General features: G+C 35.8%; 3 protein-coding genes across 4 annotated transcripts; 2 read left to right on the top strand and 1 right to left on the bottom strand.

Annotated features, from left to right (window-relative positions):
* Positions 1–2,913: 2,913 nt before the first annotated feature.
* Ant (ADP/ATP translocase) lies at positions 2,914–4,787 on the top strand. The gene is given in 1 exon segment (NM_001312173.1): positions 2,914–4,787. A coding segment is annotated over 1 exon segment (903 nt). The 5' UTR covers positions 2,914–3,145; the 3' UTR covers positions 4,049–4,787.
* A 2,460-nt stretch (positions 4,788–7,247) lies between these two features.
* On the top strand, positions 7,248–17,434 carry LOC106122826 (uncharacterized). Of its 2 annotated transcripts, XM_013318937.1 has the most exons (4): positions 7,248–7,318; positions 8,198–8,270; positions 16,771–16,979; positions 17,270–17,434. In XM_013318937.1, the coding sequence occupies exons 1-4, from the start codon at positions 7,263–7,265 to the stop codon at positions 17,361–17,363; spliced, it is 432 nt and encodes a 143-aa protein (XP_013174391.1). In that variant the 5' UTR covers positions 7,248–7,262; the 3' UTR covers positions 17,364–17,434. The 2 variants fall into 2 exon arrangements, 1 of the variants encoding a protein (XP_013174391.1); XR_001228120.1 differs by lacking the exons at positions 7,248–7,318; positions 8,198–8,270 and adding an exon at positions 16,482–16,631.
* LOC106122827 (V-type proton ATPase subunit e 2) lies at positions 11,953–16,048 on the bottom strand. The gene is made up of 4 exons (XM_013318938.1): positions 15,853–16,048; positions 15,733–15,780; positions 15,269–15,356; positions 11,953–12,573 (listed from the first exon to the last, which is right to left on the bottom strand). The coding sequence occupies exons 1-4, from the start codon at positions 15,948–15,950 to the stop codon at positions 12,544–12,546; spliced, it is 264 nt and encodes an 87-aa protein (XP_013174392.1). The 5' UTR covers positions 15,951–16,048; the 3' UTR covers positions 11,953–12,543.
* Positions 17,435–17,720: the final 286 nt, after the last annotated feature.

Below are 17,720 nucleotides of genomic sequence, written 5' to 3'. Positions count from 1 at the left end.
TGAAATGAGGGGCAAAAACACTGTAATATAAAAGAAGCCATCAATGCCTTGCAAATTTGCAACACAAGCTGCAATTCTTGGCAAATGTCAATTGGTTTGAAAATAAAAATATTCATGAATAATTTATGACTTTTTTTATATTTTTTTTAATCAGGACCAATATCACAACCTTATGGAATAGTACAAACTTGGAAGTTATTTTTAAATAAAAAAAAGTTTAGTTTTACAATAATTGAAATCCCTTTACTTTATTATGTTAAATAAGATATAGTGTTACTGTAAAAACTGTTGTTTGGTTTTAAATTAACATGTTAAACGCCACTCTGGTCACCGATGACCTGATCCCTGTCGGCATTATAGGCCACCTGTGACATAATTTTTGGTTTATATGTGGAACCCAGGTTCTGATTGAACCCTATATCAGATATACTTTGAAGATTCGACATTACGCATCTATTTCCCGCAAAAAAGTTTTTAGTGATTTTTTCTATTTCTACTATGGCGTTTAACATGTAAAAATATTAGCAGACTTGATAATTTTTACAAATATTTCTTGTAACCAACCAACAAAAGGATTGTGAGTGTATATAGTGGAATACAAACCCACAATCATGAGATCGGCTGTACCCTTAATCAATTAATATTTTAGGAGGTTGGGAGTTCAAAATATTGCTAAAAACATCACATGATCCATTAAAATGTTGGAATTGTTACTTATAACATAGCAAAATGTGTTTTCTAAATTAATTTATAGCTTTGTCACTATTAAAGAGCTTAGAATTAATTTTCACCTAGCTATATCAGTAGAACCTCATATACTTGAACTTCAACTTAGCTAAAAGATAAGTCTGAGTTTATATTTATTTAATTTTATTAGTCCTGGAGCCCAAATTTTAGTCTTCTTACCCTTCCCACCCTCTTGTAAGGAAAGGATGGGAAGTAGAAGTGGATTTTCTGGATGGAGTGGACTTGAGTCAATGTAGGAAACACAACTGCAATTACGTATGTCTATGGGCAACGGTCGCTTCGCTATTTCAGCGTTTTTGTTGGCCGCTCGCTTGTTTGCCACCTTATGATATACATAACATAAATTTGACTAACATAACTAAGGTTTGGAAAGGGTCAAAGCTTATCAAGTTTTTAAAGCATGGAAGTTCATAATATAGATATTCTACTGTTTTACTTACTTAACCCACACTATTATGTGTAACAAAGATAATTAAACGAAATAATGTGGTTTCTTAGCTGTAATGCCATACTCTTGGAGTGCAGGCACCAGATCATCCATGGTCATAACATACTTCTTCTCTTTAGGTCCCTTCTGGTTCTTAGAGCTCTGTGTTACTTGACTGTTGGTACGCATTTTGCAATGCTGCAGCGCATCATTGGCGATATCTGAAAGGTACTTTTGAGCTGCTAGTGCTATAAGTCTTATTAATCTGAAATTTAATAATAAAATATAGGTTTAAAATATCTAAATGTTATTGATGTATAATAAAGGAGTGAAGAATTGCATGTGGCAAGGAGAATGTTAAGTATGAATTTGGCGGGGTACAATGATAGTGAAAATTCAAGCTCAACCAGGAATATAAAACCCTCACCATACTGCAAGTAAATATGGAAGCAATCCTTTAACCTCATTAATAATGAATTGATCGAAGCGCCCCCCTGCCACTGTGTTTATATTCTAAGGTATGTTATATTGTTACATAGGAAATAAGGTAGAGGTCATCATTGTTTTACAGTAAAAAAGATTGTATAATGGTTAGGCTTAATTAATATGAAATGATTATCACCTTTGATCTTGTGATTCAAAGCCAGATGCATTCAGATAATATGCAACAACAAATTCTGGAATTGAAGAATTGTAGTTTTCCAGTTGCATGAGAAAGTCACTCAAGGCATGGCCGGCACCGTTGTCTGACTCCATTCCGACAGACGGAGATACCATACTATTGACCTATGAGTTTAAACGTTCTTTTAGTAACTTTAATTAAATAAAAAACAATTATTCCAATAATTTACCCACTTCAAACACTTGACTTATTGTTGTCAAAGATTATATCAGCATCAAAACCTGCTTAGTGTTTTCCACAGAATATAAAAATTGCTAAAAATCCAATTTTCTTTTGGTAGACAGATTATACTACGCCAGATTTCATTTTATAGAAGTGCCAACGTTATCGACTTCACGATGATGCGGCAATTTCTTCGATTCTCCTTCGTTGGTACATGTGGCAACACTGCATTTGTGCGTTTCTAAACTGCTTAAAATCTATTGTAATTTTAATTTTCTAATAATTGAAAACCTATTTTGTTTAGTACAAAACTACCACTAAATTATTCGTCTACAATTTTTTCCTCTATCATTCAAAACAATACACATTTATAATCAAATTTGGAAACCCAAAATAAGTGTGGTCAAACAATTGAAAATCAAAATAATAGCGACAATTTCACATTTCACCTAACAAATATAATTAACACAAAAAATTCTATGTGTTAGTGTTACCTATTCAGTTCCATTTACAAAACGCTAATTCTGACCACAATTCTTTTATTTCCATAATTTCAATGCTTAATTTTTGGGAATGATATAAAAAAAATCCTAAAAAAAAACAGTTATTTCGATGGATTTTTGCGGATGGCGTTTAGGCGTTTAGGTTGAGAATTTATTAATTCCACATAAACATTTATGTAGTTGAACTCACAAATTTTACAAATTTGCCGTCTTTTTTTTAAATTGAAGAAACCTTTCTTTAAGAATTTTTTTTCTGTTTCACACTATACATTTCTTGAATGTTAAAACCAACAAGTAGAAGAGACGAAAATGTTGGCCGAGTTAGTTAATTTAACAGCCACACTGACCTCGTGGTACTATGCGTTAAGTTGGCAACACCGACCCCTTCCTTCCTTCTTTTGCGCCGCTCCTCAAGCCAGAACAGCGAGAGAACGTGATCGATCGAATTTCAAAAAAGGCACACACCTACCCCTGTGCTCCCGAGATCACGAAATTACTCTATATCTCCTGATTACATAAATCGGGAGTTGGTGTTTCGTGGTTTTGCTATTCCGTGTGTGTACCGTAAAACCTTCACTTCGACGCTCGCATTTACTGCGTGAAGAGCCCATCAAATTCAACAAAATGTCGAACCTCGCCGATCCGGTTGCGTTCGCGAAGGACTTCCTCGCCGGTGGTATCTCAGCTGCCGTCTCCAAGACCGCGGTAGCACCCATCGAGCGTGTTAAACTGCTTTTGCAGGTACAGCACGTCAGCAAGCAAATTGCCGAGGACCAGCGCTACAAAGGTATCGTCGACGCCTTCGTCCGCATTCCCAAGGAGCAGGGATTGCTCTCATTCTGGCGTGGTAACCTCGCCAACGTCATCAGGTATTTCCCCACACAAGCCCTCAACTTCGCCTTCAAAGACAAGTACAAGCAGGTGTTCCTCGGTGGCGTAGACAAGCACACCCAGTTCTGGCGCTACTTCGCCGGTAACTTGGCGTCCGGTGGTGCTGCCGGAGCCACCTCCTTGTGCTTCGTGTACCCGCTCGACTTCGCCCGAACACGTCTCGCCGCTGATGTCGGCAAAGGCGACGGCCAGCGTGAGTTCACCGGCCTCGGCAACTGCCTCACCAAGATCTTCAAGTCCGATGGCCTGACCGGTCTCTACAGAGGCTTCGGCGTGTCCGTGCAGGGTATCATCATTTACCGTGCCGCATACTTCGGTTTCTACGACACCGCCCGCGGCATGTTGCCCGACCCCAAGAACACCCCCATCGTCATCAGCTGGGCGATCGCGCAGACCGTCACCACCGTCGCTGGTATCATCTCGTATCCCTTCGACACGGTCCGTAGGCGCATGATGATGCAGTCTGGACGTGCCAAGGCCGATGTCCTGTACAAGAACACTCTGCACTGCTGGGCGACCATCGCCAAGACCGAGGGTGGATCCGCCTTCTTCAAGGGCGCCTTCTCGAACGTCCTCAGAGGCACTGGTGGCGCCTTCGTGCTCGTCTTATATGACGAGATTAAGAAGCTCCTCTAAACATAGTGTAAGAATTGTTACCATTATTACAATTGTGATTCCGAATCACCTATGATAGCCACACCTTTGAAATCATGTATTATTAGAAGCGAAAAAACAACTCTTAGTAACTTATTTCTAGTTAAATAAAAGTGTTATACACTGATTCCAACTTATATTGTTTTATTAAAAAATTGAAGTTACATAATCGCTTATATTAATTAAAAGCATATTTGGAATATGGGATTTGTTCCAAATTTAAAATCTTTTTCTGTGATCACTATTGCTGCCAGTGATAGTTATGTAACCTCCATACATCTATTTGAGGACAAGGTTATATTATTTCCATCTAAACAATCCTCTTGTGTATTGTGATACTATAAAATTCATGAATGTTATTTTCTTTTAAATTATTAATTTAGGTAACCATTCTAACCTTGGTGTTATGTAACAGTCCATAGAGTATGCTGTGAATTGTCCTAAATCATGTGATTATGATGTTATGTAACATGCAGTCTTGGAATGTTTCTTGTGCTATGCAGTGTGAGTGGTTCTATGTAGTAAAATGTAATCACTTTGTAAGTGTTTCACTGTAGTTGACAACCATGTGGGCTATTGTAACCGGGTAACTTTCAGTGCATATAAACTAAGTAGGAAGTGGTTTGCAAATGTGAAATCATCAATTGTATCCTCGGTGTGAGTTTTTTGTTATGAAAAATTCATGCATTACGAGTGAGTTAAATAGAAATGTTGATAAATATAATGTAGTTTCTTTTCTCTGTCCCATTCTGTGAATAACATTAACCACATTCTATATTCAAATGAAAGGTGCTTTATCTAATAAAACTAATACCTTGCACCAGTTTCAAACAATATTAAGTTAATTTAATAAGCTACAGAAAGATATAGCAAACATAAAAGGCTGAGTATACAATAAAAAAATAAGTTACATAACCTACAAACTATTTGAACAACGCGATGAAAAAAGTATTTAATCTTGTAAAATGTTCAATTCAAAGAGTAGATATAGGTATAAAATTAAGTCATTGGAGCAGTACCGCAGTGCGCAACTCGCCAGCCCGATGACGTCACCAGACCGTCTATCAATGACGGGATTCTCACTTTAGTATTACGTCACTTTATTTACTATATCCTGAATAAATCGCAGATAAGGGTTACGTAAGTAATAATACTACTGAAAGTAAGGTCTGGTCTTGATTCTCAAATAAAATAATTTTGTATTTCAACAAAAACTATCTATCTGTTTTCGGATCTGGGTCCATTTATAAACAAATCTTTGGCGAATAATGCTTCAAAACAGCAACATAAATGAAGCTCGTAACCCAGAGAGGTAAGCAAAGACATTTGACGCAATTAAATGGTTCTTATTAAGAAGAATTAAGGGCTGACAAGTTTCCACGTTCGAGCAGTGAACTGTATGTTTATGGAGACTGGTGACAAATCCATATTTACATGCTTTCTTCCCAGTTTAATGAAATTCATAAAACTTGTTAACTTAATGTCCAATTAAAAATAATTAGACGAAAATTGAAGCTTAATTTTTCCATAATTTGTGGTCATATTACCAGCAGAGTTTGGCCTTTCAATTTTAAAATTACCTTTTATGAGATCACACAGAATATACCTCATTGCGCATGGAGACAGCTTTCTTGACAAAGTCGGTGTAATCCAGTTGCCCATGCGTCAACCATGTTCAGTGCAATGACCTCAACCTCATTGACTTATTCTTTGACTTTGCAGAAACTACGTTATTATAGATATCGACTTATTATAAATAATAAAAGGTTTAATATGCTTTTTAAAAAGTATTATGGAAATTGTCAATAATTGTTTTGTTGTCTTAAGTTTTCTTTTAATTGCACAAAGAAGGTTATCTCTATAACCTTTGTGGTGTGTCTGTTAGATTAGTATCTCCTGTGTACTGTTATCCTGTGCCATTTTGCTTATGGAGGGTGGGCACAATATGTACTGTTCCATACAAACTCTATTAGGCGTTATAATATTTAGTTTCCTATTTTTTAGTTTATAAGTAAGAAGGTTGTTTGCCTTAACATATATCTTTGAATTTCTTCGCAGATATGTACCGGTTGCATGACAGTGTTTTTATTCACCGTGAGGACATTGGATAAATGTATTCCCACTGCTCGTTTGCCTCACTATGTTACATAATAAAAAATTATATCTATCTAACTAAAAGTAAAAAGGGAGTCACAACTGAATCAAAAAAAGGGTCTTGAAAGACAGATGGACGGACAACAAAGCGTTTTTTTTCTATGTGGTACTGAACCCTAAAAATGATGTATATCTTTTTATTTCATTATAATTTTTAATGTAAGATAGGTTATTTTGCTAGAAGGCTTTAAAAATCATTTCCAGTGTGTAGACGCACATGACTGCTTATCATGCAACCAGTAAAAATCGGCCGATACTAGTCTTCACACATCGACTAAATCTGGTTATCTAATCCAGTCGAGATAAGTTTACAGATGTCGGGACGGACTACTGACTTAAACAAATAACAATTAAAGAAAAAAAAACAAAAAATGACGGAAGAATTAGAATGACAGTTCAGTCCTGAAAATCTGACCAGTCTAACTGTAAAGCAGTCTCAAAAAGGTCTCCCTCTCACTGGAGAAGTATCGAGTAGTCACAATGAAACACTGGTTATATCTTGGTGCGAGTCAACTTTATTTAAATGCGATCGGCAAGTCGATAAACATACAAAATAAATCTATATCGTGATCTAAACAATATGTTCTGCCATCTATTGATATAATTATGGAAACTTAATTGACATAGCGTTTGACATTCCGCCCACCATGGACATACCATGTCCATTACTTAATATACTAAATTACAATATATGTACAAAACCTAAACATGCTACCATAAGAAAAATAACCAAAACAATCTTCAATAAAACTATACCTTGACATGTGCCTGTTGCTTCTTAACTAAACAGCCCACCGACAACATAGGTGGGTTAAAAATTCAGACTTATGTAATCTTAAATAAAGAACATCTTGTATATAAAATTAAAAGTTAAACCAACTTATAAGCTAAATAAACAAACAATAAAGAACTATTCATAAACATAACCTATATATTTAGCTTAAGAGGTAACTGGTAGTACAATCAACTTCGACACAGGTCTCTTAATTTCGTTAACTCGTCTAAAAGGAGGTCATTATGGCATTAATAACGTAAAATCCATATGTACAAAATAAAGAAAAACATACGCGCGAAAAATATTACCCTCTTGTCAGTCAGGTAATAAAATTGAATACGCTAAAATGGCGTCATAATAATTTTTAATATAGTTGTTAGAAATAATGACATTGATTTTGAAGTCTACGTTACGTAAAACTGCAGGAGTACGTCTAGACGCCAATCACCTGGCAGATTTCCAGGCCGTTAGGGGAAGCAAGTCGACAGTACTTGAAAAACTTTAAAATTGTTTTATGCGAATGAGAAAATGGCCTGCGCCTGTCTGGCACCAACCCTCTGAATTCTTACCTAACATTTTGATATCTGAGCCAACTTTATAATTATTTTAAAACAATAAATTTGTCAAAATTAGTATAGTTTCTTAAGCTCTGAATCTATCACTAACTTAACAAGGAGCCTCCAGAGCTTCAGCTTGGATTAATGCAATGTAGCTGAGAAAAAAATGTACTATGCACTATGTTTAGCTTACAAATAGTTTCGATAACTTATTGAACTAGTTGTTTGAGTCTTAACAATAACTATAAGTATAAGAGATGAGATTAAATTCTATTATCAATAACCTCGAAGCTTCGTCCTAAACTAGTACAGTGAGTGCAGACAACCAGGTCGCGACCTTTGCCTGCCGCCTGCCGCCTAGCATCGATTGAGCAGGGCTGCCAACCGCACGGCGCCGGACAATGGTGCGCGAGCCATTACATAACCTCACTGATACAATTATCTTTATACAGGTAGATAATAGCTACGCTATCCTTTCATAAACCGGATACGAAATAGTCTCGAATACATAATATTCTTCATATTCTAAATGGATATACATCCATATTTGCTAGTGAAAGATCTATGATGTTATATAAAATATTAAAGGATAAAAAAGATATGTGCCCTTCAAAGACTTTTCCTTCATTCTCTTTATTGTTCTAGCCTTCATGAAGAATGTAGAAAAGGATCAAGGGAGATCCAGAAAGATTGGAAGTCTCGACCAATTCTTATTATGGTAAGAAAATGAATCTGACATATGCGTATTCGATGTTAATCACACATAAATTGATGATCATAAGATCTTATTAGAACCAATTTCAATTCATCTTATGTACCTCATTAAATTGAAAGATATTATCGTGTTATGTCATAGTCGCAGAGAGTCGAAACCCGCAAGGTCGGAATACGTAACGAATCCGCTGTATTGATCCACTGAAGGAAACTGTTCCGAACATTTTCCGTTTAACACGCAAAGATTTACGTAACGGTGACGTGCGATAATATTTTACTATAGCGCCGAATTTACATTAATCTCTGTGTACTTCCATAATCTTTACATTTTTTCCTTACGTAAGTATTAAACTCATAATGGCGCCAAGCATTTATTTTAGCGCCAAATTATAGTTCTTGGCATAATTCTGAATAATGACGTAACGTAGGTGTTCTGTTGGTGGGTTTTTGGGGAAGGCTTCTCCTCATCAAGCACGCAGCTGCCTCGGCGTCTGGCTTCTATAATAGCAAGTATTGTTCGAAGGCGGCTGGCGCAAATGGGATCATGGATGGATGCGAAAGATTTCTCTGTTAGGTGTTTAATCAGTAAGAGGGAGTAAATCGGTTCCTTTCCCTGCGAGGTATAAAAAATTAAGCACGTAAAAAGATGGGAAACATGAAAACACCATCTTCATTTGTTTTCGTACGGAAATTTTAGTTATTCAAAGTACTTTCATAAAACATTTCAATATTAGCAATATTGAAATAAAAAATCTAAAGTAGCAGGTATGAAGCAGTCTTTCCAACCAATAATGACGTCTATACGACTGTGTTTACACTTTCAATTGTAAGAAACAATTATCGTTAGTCGTTACCAACCGACACGACACCTCAGTAACGACACACCGGCTCACGTGACTTGCGACACGTGGGTCATGTTGACTGTAGTCTAAACAATGCTTAATACTTGCTGTCGCCTGTGACTCTGTCCGCAAGGAATTAAAAAAAAAACTATGTGTGTATTCTCCAGACTGTGTTTTACATATGTGGCAAATTTCAGTAAGATCCATACAGCCGTTGTGAAGATATTTTGTAACTAACATACATCCATCACTCCAAACAATCGTATTTATAATATTTATAAGATATCGATGGTGCATTACATATTTCGAGTTTGAAATATGTAATGCACCGTTGTCATATTTGTTTATGAAAAACACCGTTTATGAAAAACTTTTTTTTTTATAAACGGTTGCAAGCCTAATTTCAGTAAAATATCGAAGTGACCGCTGGCCATAAACATCTGAAAAAGTATCTACTATAGTACGTTTTTAATAAAAATGAATGTTCAAATTTGATCAATCGAAAATCTGCATAAACGCATCTGCAGTTCCTCTGATGTTGGTATCCATGGGTGTCGTTGATCACCTCGGTGCTCCAGACGCTAGTTTGCCCACATCTCTTATAAAAAATACTTTAAACCTCAATTTCTTTTAAATTGCATTGTATATGAATTAAATGTCGTAACTTGTTTTAACTAGCACATAGTCATAATAAAATAATAATAATACTGAAGTTATTTATACATAGCAGGCAGCAGGGTTGAACAAGCCACGGCCTGCACATAATATGTCTACAACTTTCATACAAGAAAGCAGCCTGTTATACATCTACGCATTGCCGTTTTTTCAGTTTGTTTTTTTACTAAAGCTGTTTAAGTAAATCCCCGGTAGTCGAAGTCAACAGTCTCTTCAAATCACTACTCAATATTGCAAGAAGCAAAAGTCCCAAAAGTTGGACGCAGTTGTTGTCAAAGGATATAGAGCGTCAGTGGCTCAGGGGATAAGCAATTAACTTGCAATCTGCAGGTTCTGAGTTCGAATCGTGCCATGTGCCAATGTAGTTTTCGATTTACATATGTACATTTACCCGACGTTCTTATGGTGAAGGAAAACATCGTGATGCAACCTACACGTATCTGCGAAGAAATTCAAAGATGTGTGTGAAACCACCAAATTCGCACTGGACCAGCGTGGTCGACCTCTAGTCACCCCTAACTTGGGTAGTCCCCGAACTTAAGTGGCGGCGTATAGTGAGCTGATGATGATATAGAGTAGTGGTTCCCAAACTTATTTTGTCTACTGCCCACTTTGAGAATAAATATTTTTTCACAAGTTGTTGTTGAGAGTCGAGAGCTCATGCAGTCATTGTCTAAGAGGCCTCCTAGCTAAATAAAATCACAAATCACCACCCAGGCATCTACACAACGCCCCCATTTTCTTTCTGGGTCTCTTACCTCCCCCCTTGAAACCTGTAGCGCCCACAAGGGGGCGTTATCGCCCACTTTGGGAAAGACTGATATAGAGCGACCCGCGAATCAAATAGCTTCGTGTTCCCTGGCGTATAAAGTAATGAAAACTCCACAATAGTTGTAATTGACCTCGTTGCCTAATGCCTTTATCATGAAGTTCATCCAACACGTCTCTAGATAACGACTTATCAGCTGCCATTTAATGTACATACCATTGTACATACGATAGCGAATAACGACTGCTTGCGTATTTAGTACTGTCGTCCGCAACTCCGTCCGCGCGGAATTAAAAATAAAACTTAATTAGTAGACTATGATCTATGACAAATTTTAGCGAGATCCGTGGAGTCGTTCCGGAGATCCCTTCAAACAAACATCCATTCATCCATCTAAATATTCGCATTTATAATATTAGTAAGATATGTACTTATGTATTTTTGAAAACCGGTGATGTCCTGAGATATTTATTGTTAGACAAAACATCCTGCACAAATGGGCTAGCTTGTCATCCCCGAAGACAAATCAAACCAGTTGTTCATTTAAAAAAATAATTAAAAAAAATATCCTTATTGCTTCCGTGAAAGTAATAATGAGAACTACTATTAGCGAGAGTCATTGTTTGGTCCCGAAGACGACCTCCATAAGCGAGAAACTCGGGTTAGGGAGAAACCTCTATAAGCGAGAAAGTAATATCATGGCTCGTTGGACTCTCGTTTATCCAGGTTCGACTACCAAACATACATACGTGAAACACATATCCTTGAGTTGATTGTGTATAAAAACGCCATATTTCTCTTTTGTATTTCCCAATGATATGTTAAATAGTAATGTAAAATAATTAGTTACAATGAATTAGTCCATTCTGAAGCAACAATAGACTTTTAAAATAGTACGTACATTGACTTATATAAGAAAGGACGGGAGTTGGATCGCGTGCCCATACGCGCGCCCTCTGGCGTCGCTCCAACAATTCCACTCATCACGCATTGGATGCGAGCGCGCAAGGTCGCAGCACCAGTGTAGGTCAAACATTTTCAGAGCTTGCGTAACAGACTAAAAAAAATAACCAAATGACTTACATTTGACAAGCTGTCAAAGACGTAATAACATGGCCGGGATATATAACCATTGTACTCAACGTGACACCTTTGTGTGTCTATCAAATATATTGCTGATGCCGATTACTTCATAATTCTGACGCCGTTTTAAGCAAGAGAGGATGTCAGGAAGGGTAGGCCTATTTTTATTAGTAATTGGAATATTTTTCTCTTTTTTAAAAACTCCCAAAATGTTTCGCACCCCTGACTGGGCGTGAGCTGTGAACGTCATTTTAACAACTAATGTTTTCGATTTTTACCAGTATAGGAATGAAACAGAAAAAAAAAACAACATAAGGTAATGACTATTATTTTATTTAAGCAAATTATCTAGAATTCAATACATTTTACACAGATAATAAATAATTACACTTAATGTAAAAACGCTTTGCAATTCGAACAAGTATTCGTTCAGTATGGAATGATTAACTTTTTAAAGTTTAAAGAAACATTTCATTTTTTTCAATAAACGCTTTACAAGTCGAATTATTAAAAGAAATTAGCACCTTAAAAAGAAAAATATTTTAAATACTAAGGTCGATAAACTTTGCGATGGTTGGTGGCTGTACAACCAGTTTGCCTTTGTCCCTTCTAATAAAACATGATCATTTTATATTGAAGTTAACTGACCTCTATATACCTGGATAGGCTATAGGCCATGATATTTTGTGCCTATTTGATTGATTGTAGCGGTTAGTAGTGGTGTTGGAAACTATTAAACTGATAGTGGCTTCAACTAGTGGAAACGAAGCAAAAGCTGTCATTTCCAATCAGCGACCTATCCAGCATATATTTATCAGTGTAGTAATCTTAACATAAAAATTTATATTTATCGACATTTATATTAGAAACATTTTATTTTTTTTTATTTTTTTAACTCAACCACTTCTTTACTTGGTGCCAGCTTCTAACGGGTTGCCCTGGAAAAAAAACCAATATTTAACGTTAAATACATATTAAATAAGTCAGCATCGTTGAATATAAACAAGACTAACTGTCGCCGTCGACTTTGTTAGCATTGATAGACGGATAGATGTTAGAAGATATCTCTAGAACGACTTAAACGGATCTCTATGAATTTTGGCATATATATAAAACATAGTCTGGAAGAACACATAGACTACTTATTAAGTTTTCTTTTTAATTCCGCGCGGCCAGTCACGGGCAAAAGCTAGTAACATATTACCTTATTAATAGTAAATTATCAATTTAAAAATACGTTTATTCATCGTAATTTGGCACATACATAGCGAACGATTCTCGCGCCAACGTGGTTACAATTTAAGAGAGAGTTAATAGATTAAATTTAGCGCGGGGCTCGCGAGGATCAAGGTAGCCGTGTCAAGGATGCGGATTCAAAATACTAACGTCCTAACGCTGTTATAATAAGAGTTATTCCAATCAAATCCGCGTTTGTTCCGGGTAATCTCGGAACAGGACTGATTTTGATAGGAACGTAGTTAATGTATACGATAGTCACTATGAAGCTATTCTTGTTATTTTTTATTAATTCTACGCCGACGAAGTTGTGGATAACTCAGTCTTACTAATATTATAAATGCGAATGTTTGGATGGATGTTTGATAGAATTTATCTACAGAACGTCTGTATAGATCCCGCTAAAACTCAGCATCGATGTAGAACATAGCGTGAAAGAACACATAGGCTACTTGTTGTTGTTTTTATTCCGATGTAATATCCGAGACAAAACAAAATCATGGTGACTCACATAACGTGGTCACATGAAAGTGGTATAATTATAGACGGCACGTGTTGGCAGAAATTATTTTATCCTCAGACGCCACGGATTTTGTAGCCTTGGAAACTAATGCAGTATTACAACGCTTTACGTATACAACTAGCTATTCCATGACTTTATCCGTTACAAAACTTTGTTTTATTGTTTATATTTTAACAGTGGTAGAGTCCGTTTTAACTTCTTCGCACGAATTGTCCCGGCTCGCCCGGTGAAATACCACGACCACACAGAAGACAGGCGACAAGTGGAAGCTATTCCGCGTACAGTCTGAAGAGTGTGCGTCTCGGAGGACTTATTAAGTCCCCTTTCCCTTCCCACCCTTGCTCTTATAAAGAAAGGATGGGAAGTGGATTATCCGGATGAGGGGACGCATAGGAAGGGAAAATATTCTCTTTCTGTGCATCTACTCCTTTGTCGGTCAAAGGTTGGCAACGCATCAGCTTGCAATTGTAGATGTCTATGGGCAACGGTCGAAAAAAAAACATTCCGTGAAACTTTAAATTGCAAACGTCAAAATTTAAATGCTCAAAAGACAACGAAAGCCACAGACTATCCATCTTTGCTGCTATTGGTTTGCAATTTTTGTCTCTTTCTCGCATAATTTTTTTTCCATTTACTCACCCACTAAGTTTAATGGTGTGAAAATATATAGCCTAAAGTGTATCTTAAGTATAAGGCTTTTTATTACAAAAAGAATTATTCAAAAATATGCTATGATTGCTAAGATTTTGCGTTATAAAGAAGTGTGTGTTTACACTTTATTATATTAGTACAGATAAATGTTCAAGAAAATATTATAAAATTTATATATTTTTATGGCAATATTATCAACAGATGGCGTTGATAATAACAAACATTCAAATAAAATATGCAAGAAGCGCCATCTATTAAGAGTTTCTAAACTGACAAACTTATGATTTTTTTTTATTATCAGAGATGAGGGCAAATGAGCGGCGGGAACACCAAAGTGATCAATGACACCTAAGGACATCTGCAGTTATACAGAGGAGGATATCTCCCTTGCCTCCCTCGCCAAGTCCACTACACCTTCCCATCCATTCTAGAATTTGGCTTACAAGACGCGTCTGTCTGTCCGGAGTTAAAAAAAAAATTGTATTCTTCCAGTATATATTCTACATATATGCCGAATTTCAACCAGATCCATGCAGCCATTCTGGAGATACCTTCTTACAAACATCCATCCATCATTACACTAACATTTACAATATTAGTAAAAAGTAAAACATGTGAAAATATAATATTTAACTTTTAGTTTCCTAGAAAATTTCAATAAAATAACAAAACAGGGTTTGTTTTATGAATATTTTAGTACTGAGGTTACAAGTTAGCTGGTCAAAAACACTTTTACATTTGTACTTTTAACCCTTATTGTAGTAAGATTTCTTTTTTCAAGAAAAGCAAAAACAAAGTTAAAAATTATTTTATAGTGGTCGTATATATTTTTTATAAAGTTGTATGTATGGTATACTATACAAAATGAACACAAGGGTTAATATAATAGTTAACTGAATTTTTTGTGGCTCAAGATCAGCTGCACAGTGCAATGCCTCGCCTTGCTTCCCTACTACATTTATAATTGTGATCCACAGAGATCAAACAGAGCTTCCAAGATGTGTCTTTTTCCTTATAATAGTACTAGCTGATATATACCACAAATGGAATAAAAAAAAATTTAATAAGTAGTCTATATGTTCTTCCAGACTATTTTCTAAATGTGTGCCAAATTTCGTCAAGATCCATTCTGCCGTTCCCCCTTCTATCAAACATCTATCCATCTAAACTTTTGGATTTATGTTATAAGTAAGATTATTAGGCACAAGTATAGGTTAGCTTACCCAGGTGTGAGCGATCCAGATCAATGTGTCATTGCTCAGTCTGGGCCCAATAAGCGGGTTCATCTGCGCCATATAAGCACACAGCCAGCTGGAAAGACGAAGAGACATCTTAAAGCAAATTTCTAAAAGATCGAATAATCATAACTCTGCAGCAGATTGACAAAAGAATAGAATAGACAGGCAATACATGCTTAAGTTAATTAATTGGTTCATCATTTTTTAAAGTAATTGCATACTGGCCTTGCACATATTCTTTGATAAAACCTGGTGTGCTGACATCACAGAGTGGGACTAGGACACTCATTTAAGAGTATTATACAGTGAAAAAGCTATCAGGTCGTCAAAATAATAATTGATTGACACTTTATTGGGATAAACACAATAAGATCATAGCCCTATTTGCAAACACTCATAGGCAACTTCATTGGTGTATAATATAAAAATATACTATTGAGAATACTTACAACAACCAACACGTTGCAGCCGTTAACATTAACACCACTTGGATGATTCTGGAATTCAGATACATTAAGTTAAGGAAAATGTACAAGGAAATAATACATTCTTATAAGTCAAGTACTTACCCTCTATTAGGTCCTTTAGGTGCGAAAATGGGACATACGATACCGACTATGCCCCACAGAACGGTGAAAACGGTGATGGGAACAAACGAAGCACCCATTTTGGTACAGTTATCGAATAAAATTTGTAAGAACAAACTTTAAAACAAATATCAGCTGCCTCAAAAAATGGAGGACTTGTTTATAATGTTGGTAACTCAGTACGTCTTTAGTCATATGACAATTACGTTCGGTTATTTCAAAATTTCTCAAAACACTGAGACGTCTTTAATTTATATTCAAAAATAAAAAAAAAAAAATCTAATTATATAAAACCAATAAATTATTTGCATAAACTAACATTCATTCATCCATGGAAAACGGGAAAACCTACATAATATACTACTGTAAGGTATAAAATAGAGTCTTCAATTTTCCTAGATGCGTACTTTTTAATTGCGGTGTTACCATCTAACACCTTACCTCATTACCTTAAATAAAACTTTATTTTAAGCATAATTCTGAAAGAGACTGTATTTTATAGCTTATTTAATTTTGTTAAGTAATATAGGAGTTTTTTTAAGGTGAGTAAGGTGTTTCTCAGGTCCTGCTCACACATTATTGTCTGTGACACTCTGTCATTGTAGAAGAAATGTCGTGAGCTGACCAAATCATGAAACGTAAAAATTCATAAAAATCCAACATTTAGTTTTACTTTCATCTTTTCTCATATGCAGCTATTTAGGCAATTGAAAAGTCGTAGATATAAAAAAATCAACAGTAAAATACGAAAAAATAAACAGGTAAACAATGGTTCATTTGATTTTTTAATCACTGTGTATGCTTTCTGAATAATATTATATTTGCCGCGATATTAGAGGAAATAGGAAGTTAATCGTCTCGTTATGTCTACATCTAATGCATAATGAAATTATTTTTCAGAAATGCCAACTTGCTAAGAACAGAAATGTATGGAGAGTGACCCCCAAAGACTCACGCGACATCTACAGACAACGACTTCAACGCCGACTTGAAGACAAAGATTGTGATAAAGAAGAATGCATGTGTAATGGAAGCAATAAAGAATATAAGCGATATCGTAGAGTAAAGAAGAGGCATGTAACATATTCGAGGAGCAAATGTTGCAAAAGGTTATGGAGCTTACAATCTACTTTAGCCCTAAGCATGCGAGCTTTCGCATCAAATCATTACAGATATAAGGAAGCATTATTATCGCTTGAATGAAGAGTATTATCAGTCGGAAATTAATGTGGTACCAATTTAAATCAACTGCTCTAAACAGCTGTTAGTTTCGTATACTTTAAAACAGTTCTTTCCTGCATATCTATTTTTCATATTCAGTTCTCATTCTTATGACCTGTGGTAGTAACGGGCCTATAATTCCCTTTAAAGTTATTTCAAACTTTGGTTTCCATTGCAGACATTGTAGCCGCGCGTCGGATACAACTGTATCGAGCTATACCCGCTCGTCAAACTCCGACGTCACTAACACTTGCGAAATGGACACCAAATAACTTCATTCCTTTTTTATAATTAATTTATTTCCTTATACGTTTTTTTTATTTTAACAATAAAAATAATTGACCCATCGAGTGAGTTATTTTCTTTTCTGGTCTCAAAGGCGGGGACGTCCGTGCTGTTGTTCGTATGAGTCAACGTATGGCCAGATCGTATTCACATATTCGTATTCCTGCTTTTTATAAATTAAAGTATGATAGTCAATGATTGCTTCAATCCTAAGCTTATACTTTTGCGTAGGCTTTAAAATCATTGTCCTTGGAATTATCAAATTATAGTTAAGCAGATGGCCATTTTGCCCAGATGCTAGTTAAATTAATTTAATTTAGTTGCGGTCCATCTAAACTACCAGC

This window comes from Papilio xuthus, unplaced genomic scaffold (genome assembly GCF_000836235.2).
Source record: "Papilio xuthus unplaced genomic scaffold, Pxut_1.1 DF826776.1, whole genome shotgun sequence".
Classification (NCBI taxonomy): Eukaryota; Metazoa; Arthropoda; class Insecta; order Lepidoptera; family Papilionidae; genus Papilio; species Papilio xuthus.
The sequence above is the reverse complement of the archived record's forward strand: the minus strand, read 5'-3'. Positions and strand labels throughout refer to the sequence as shown.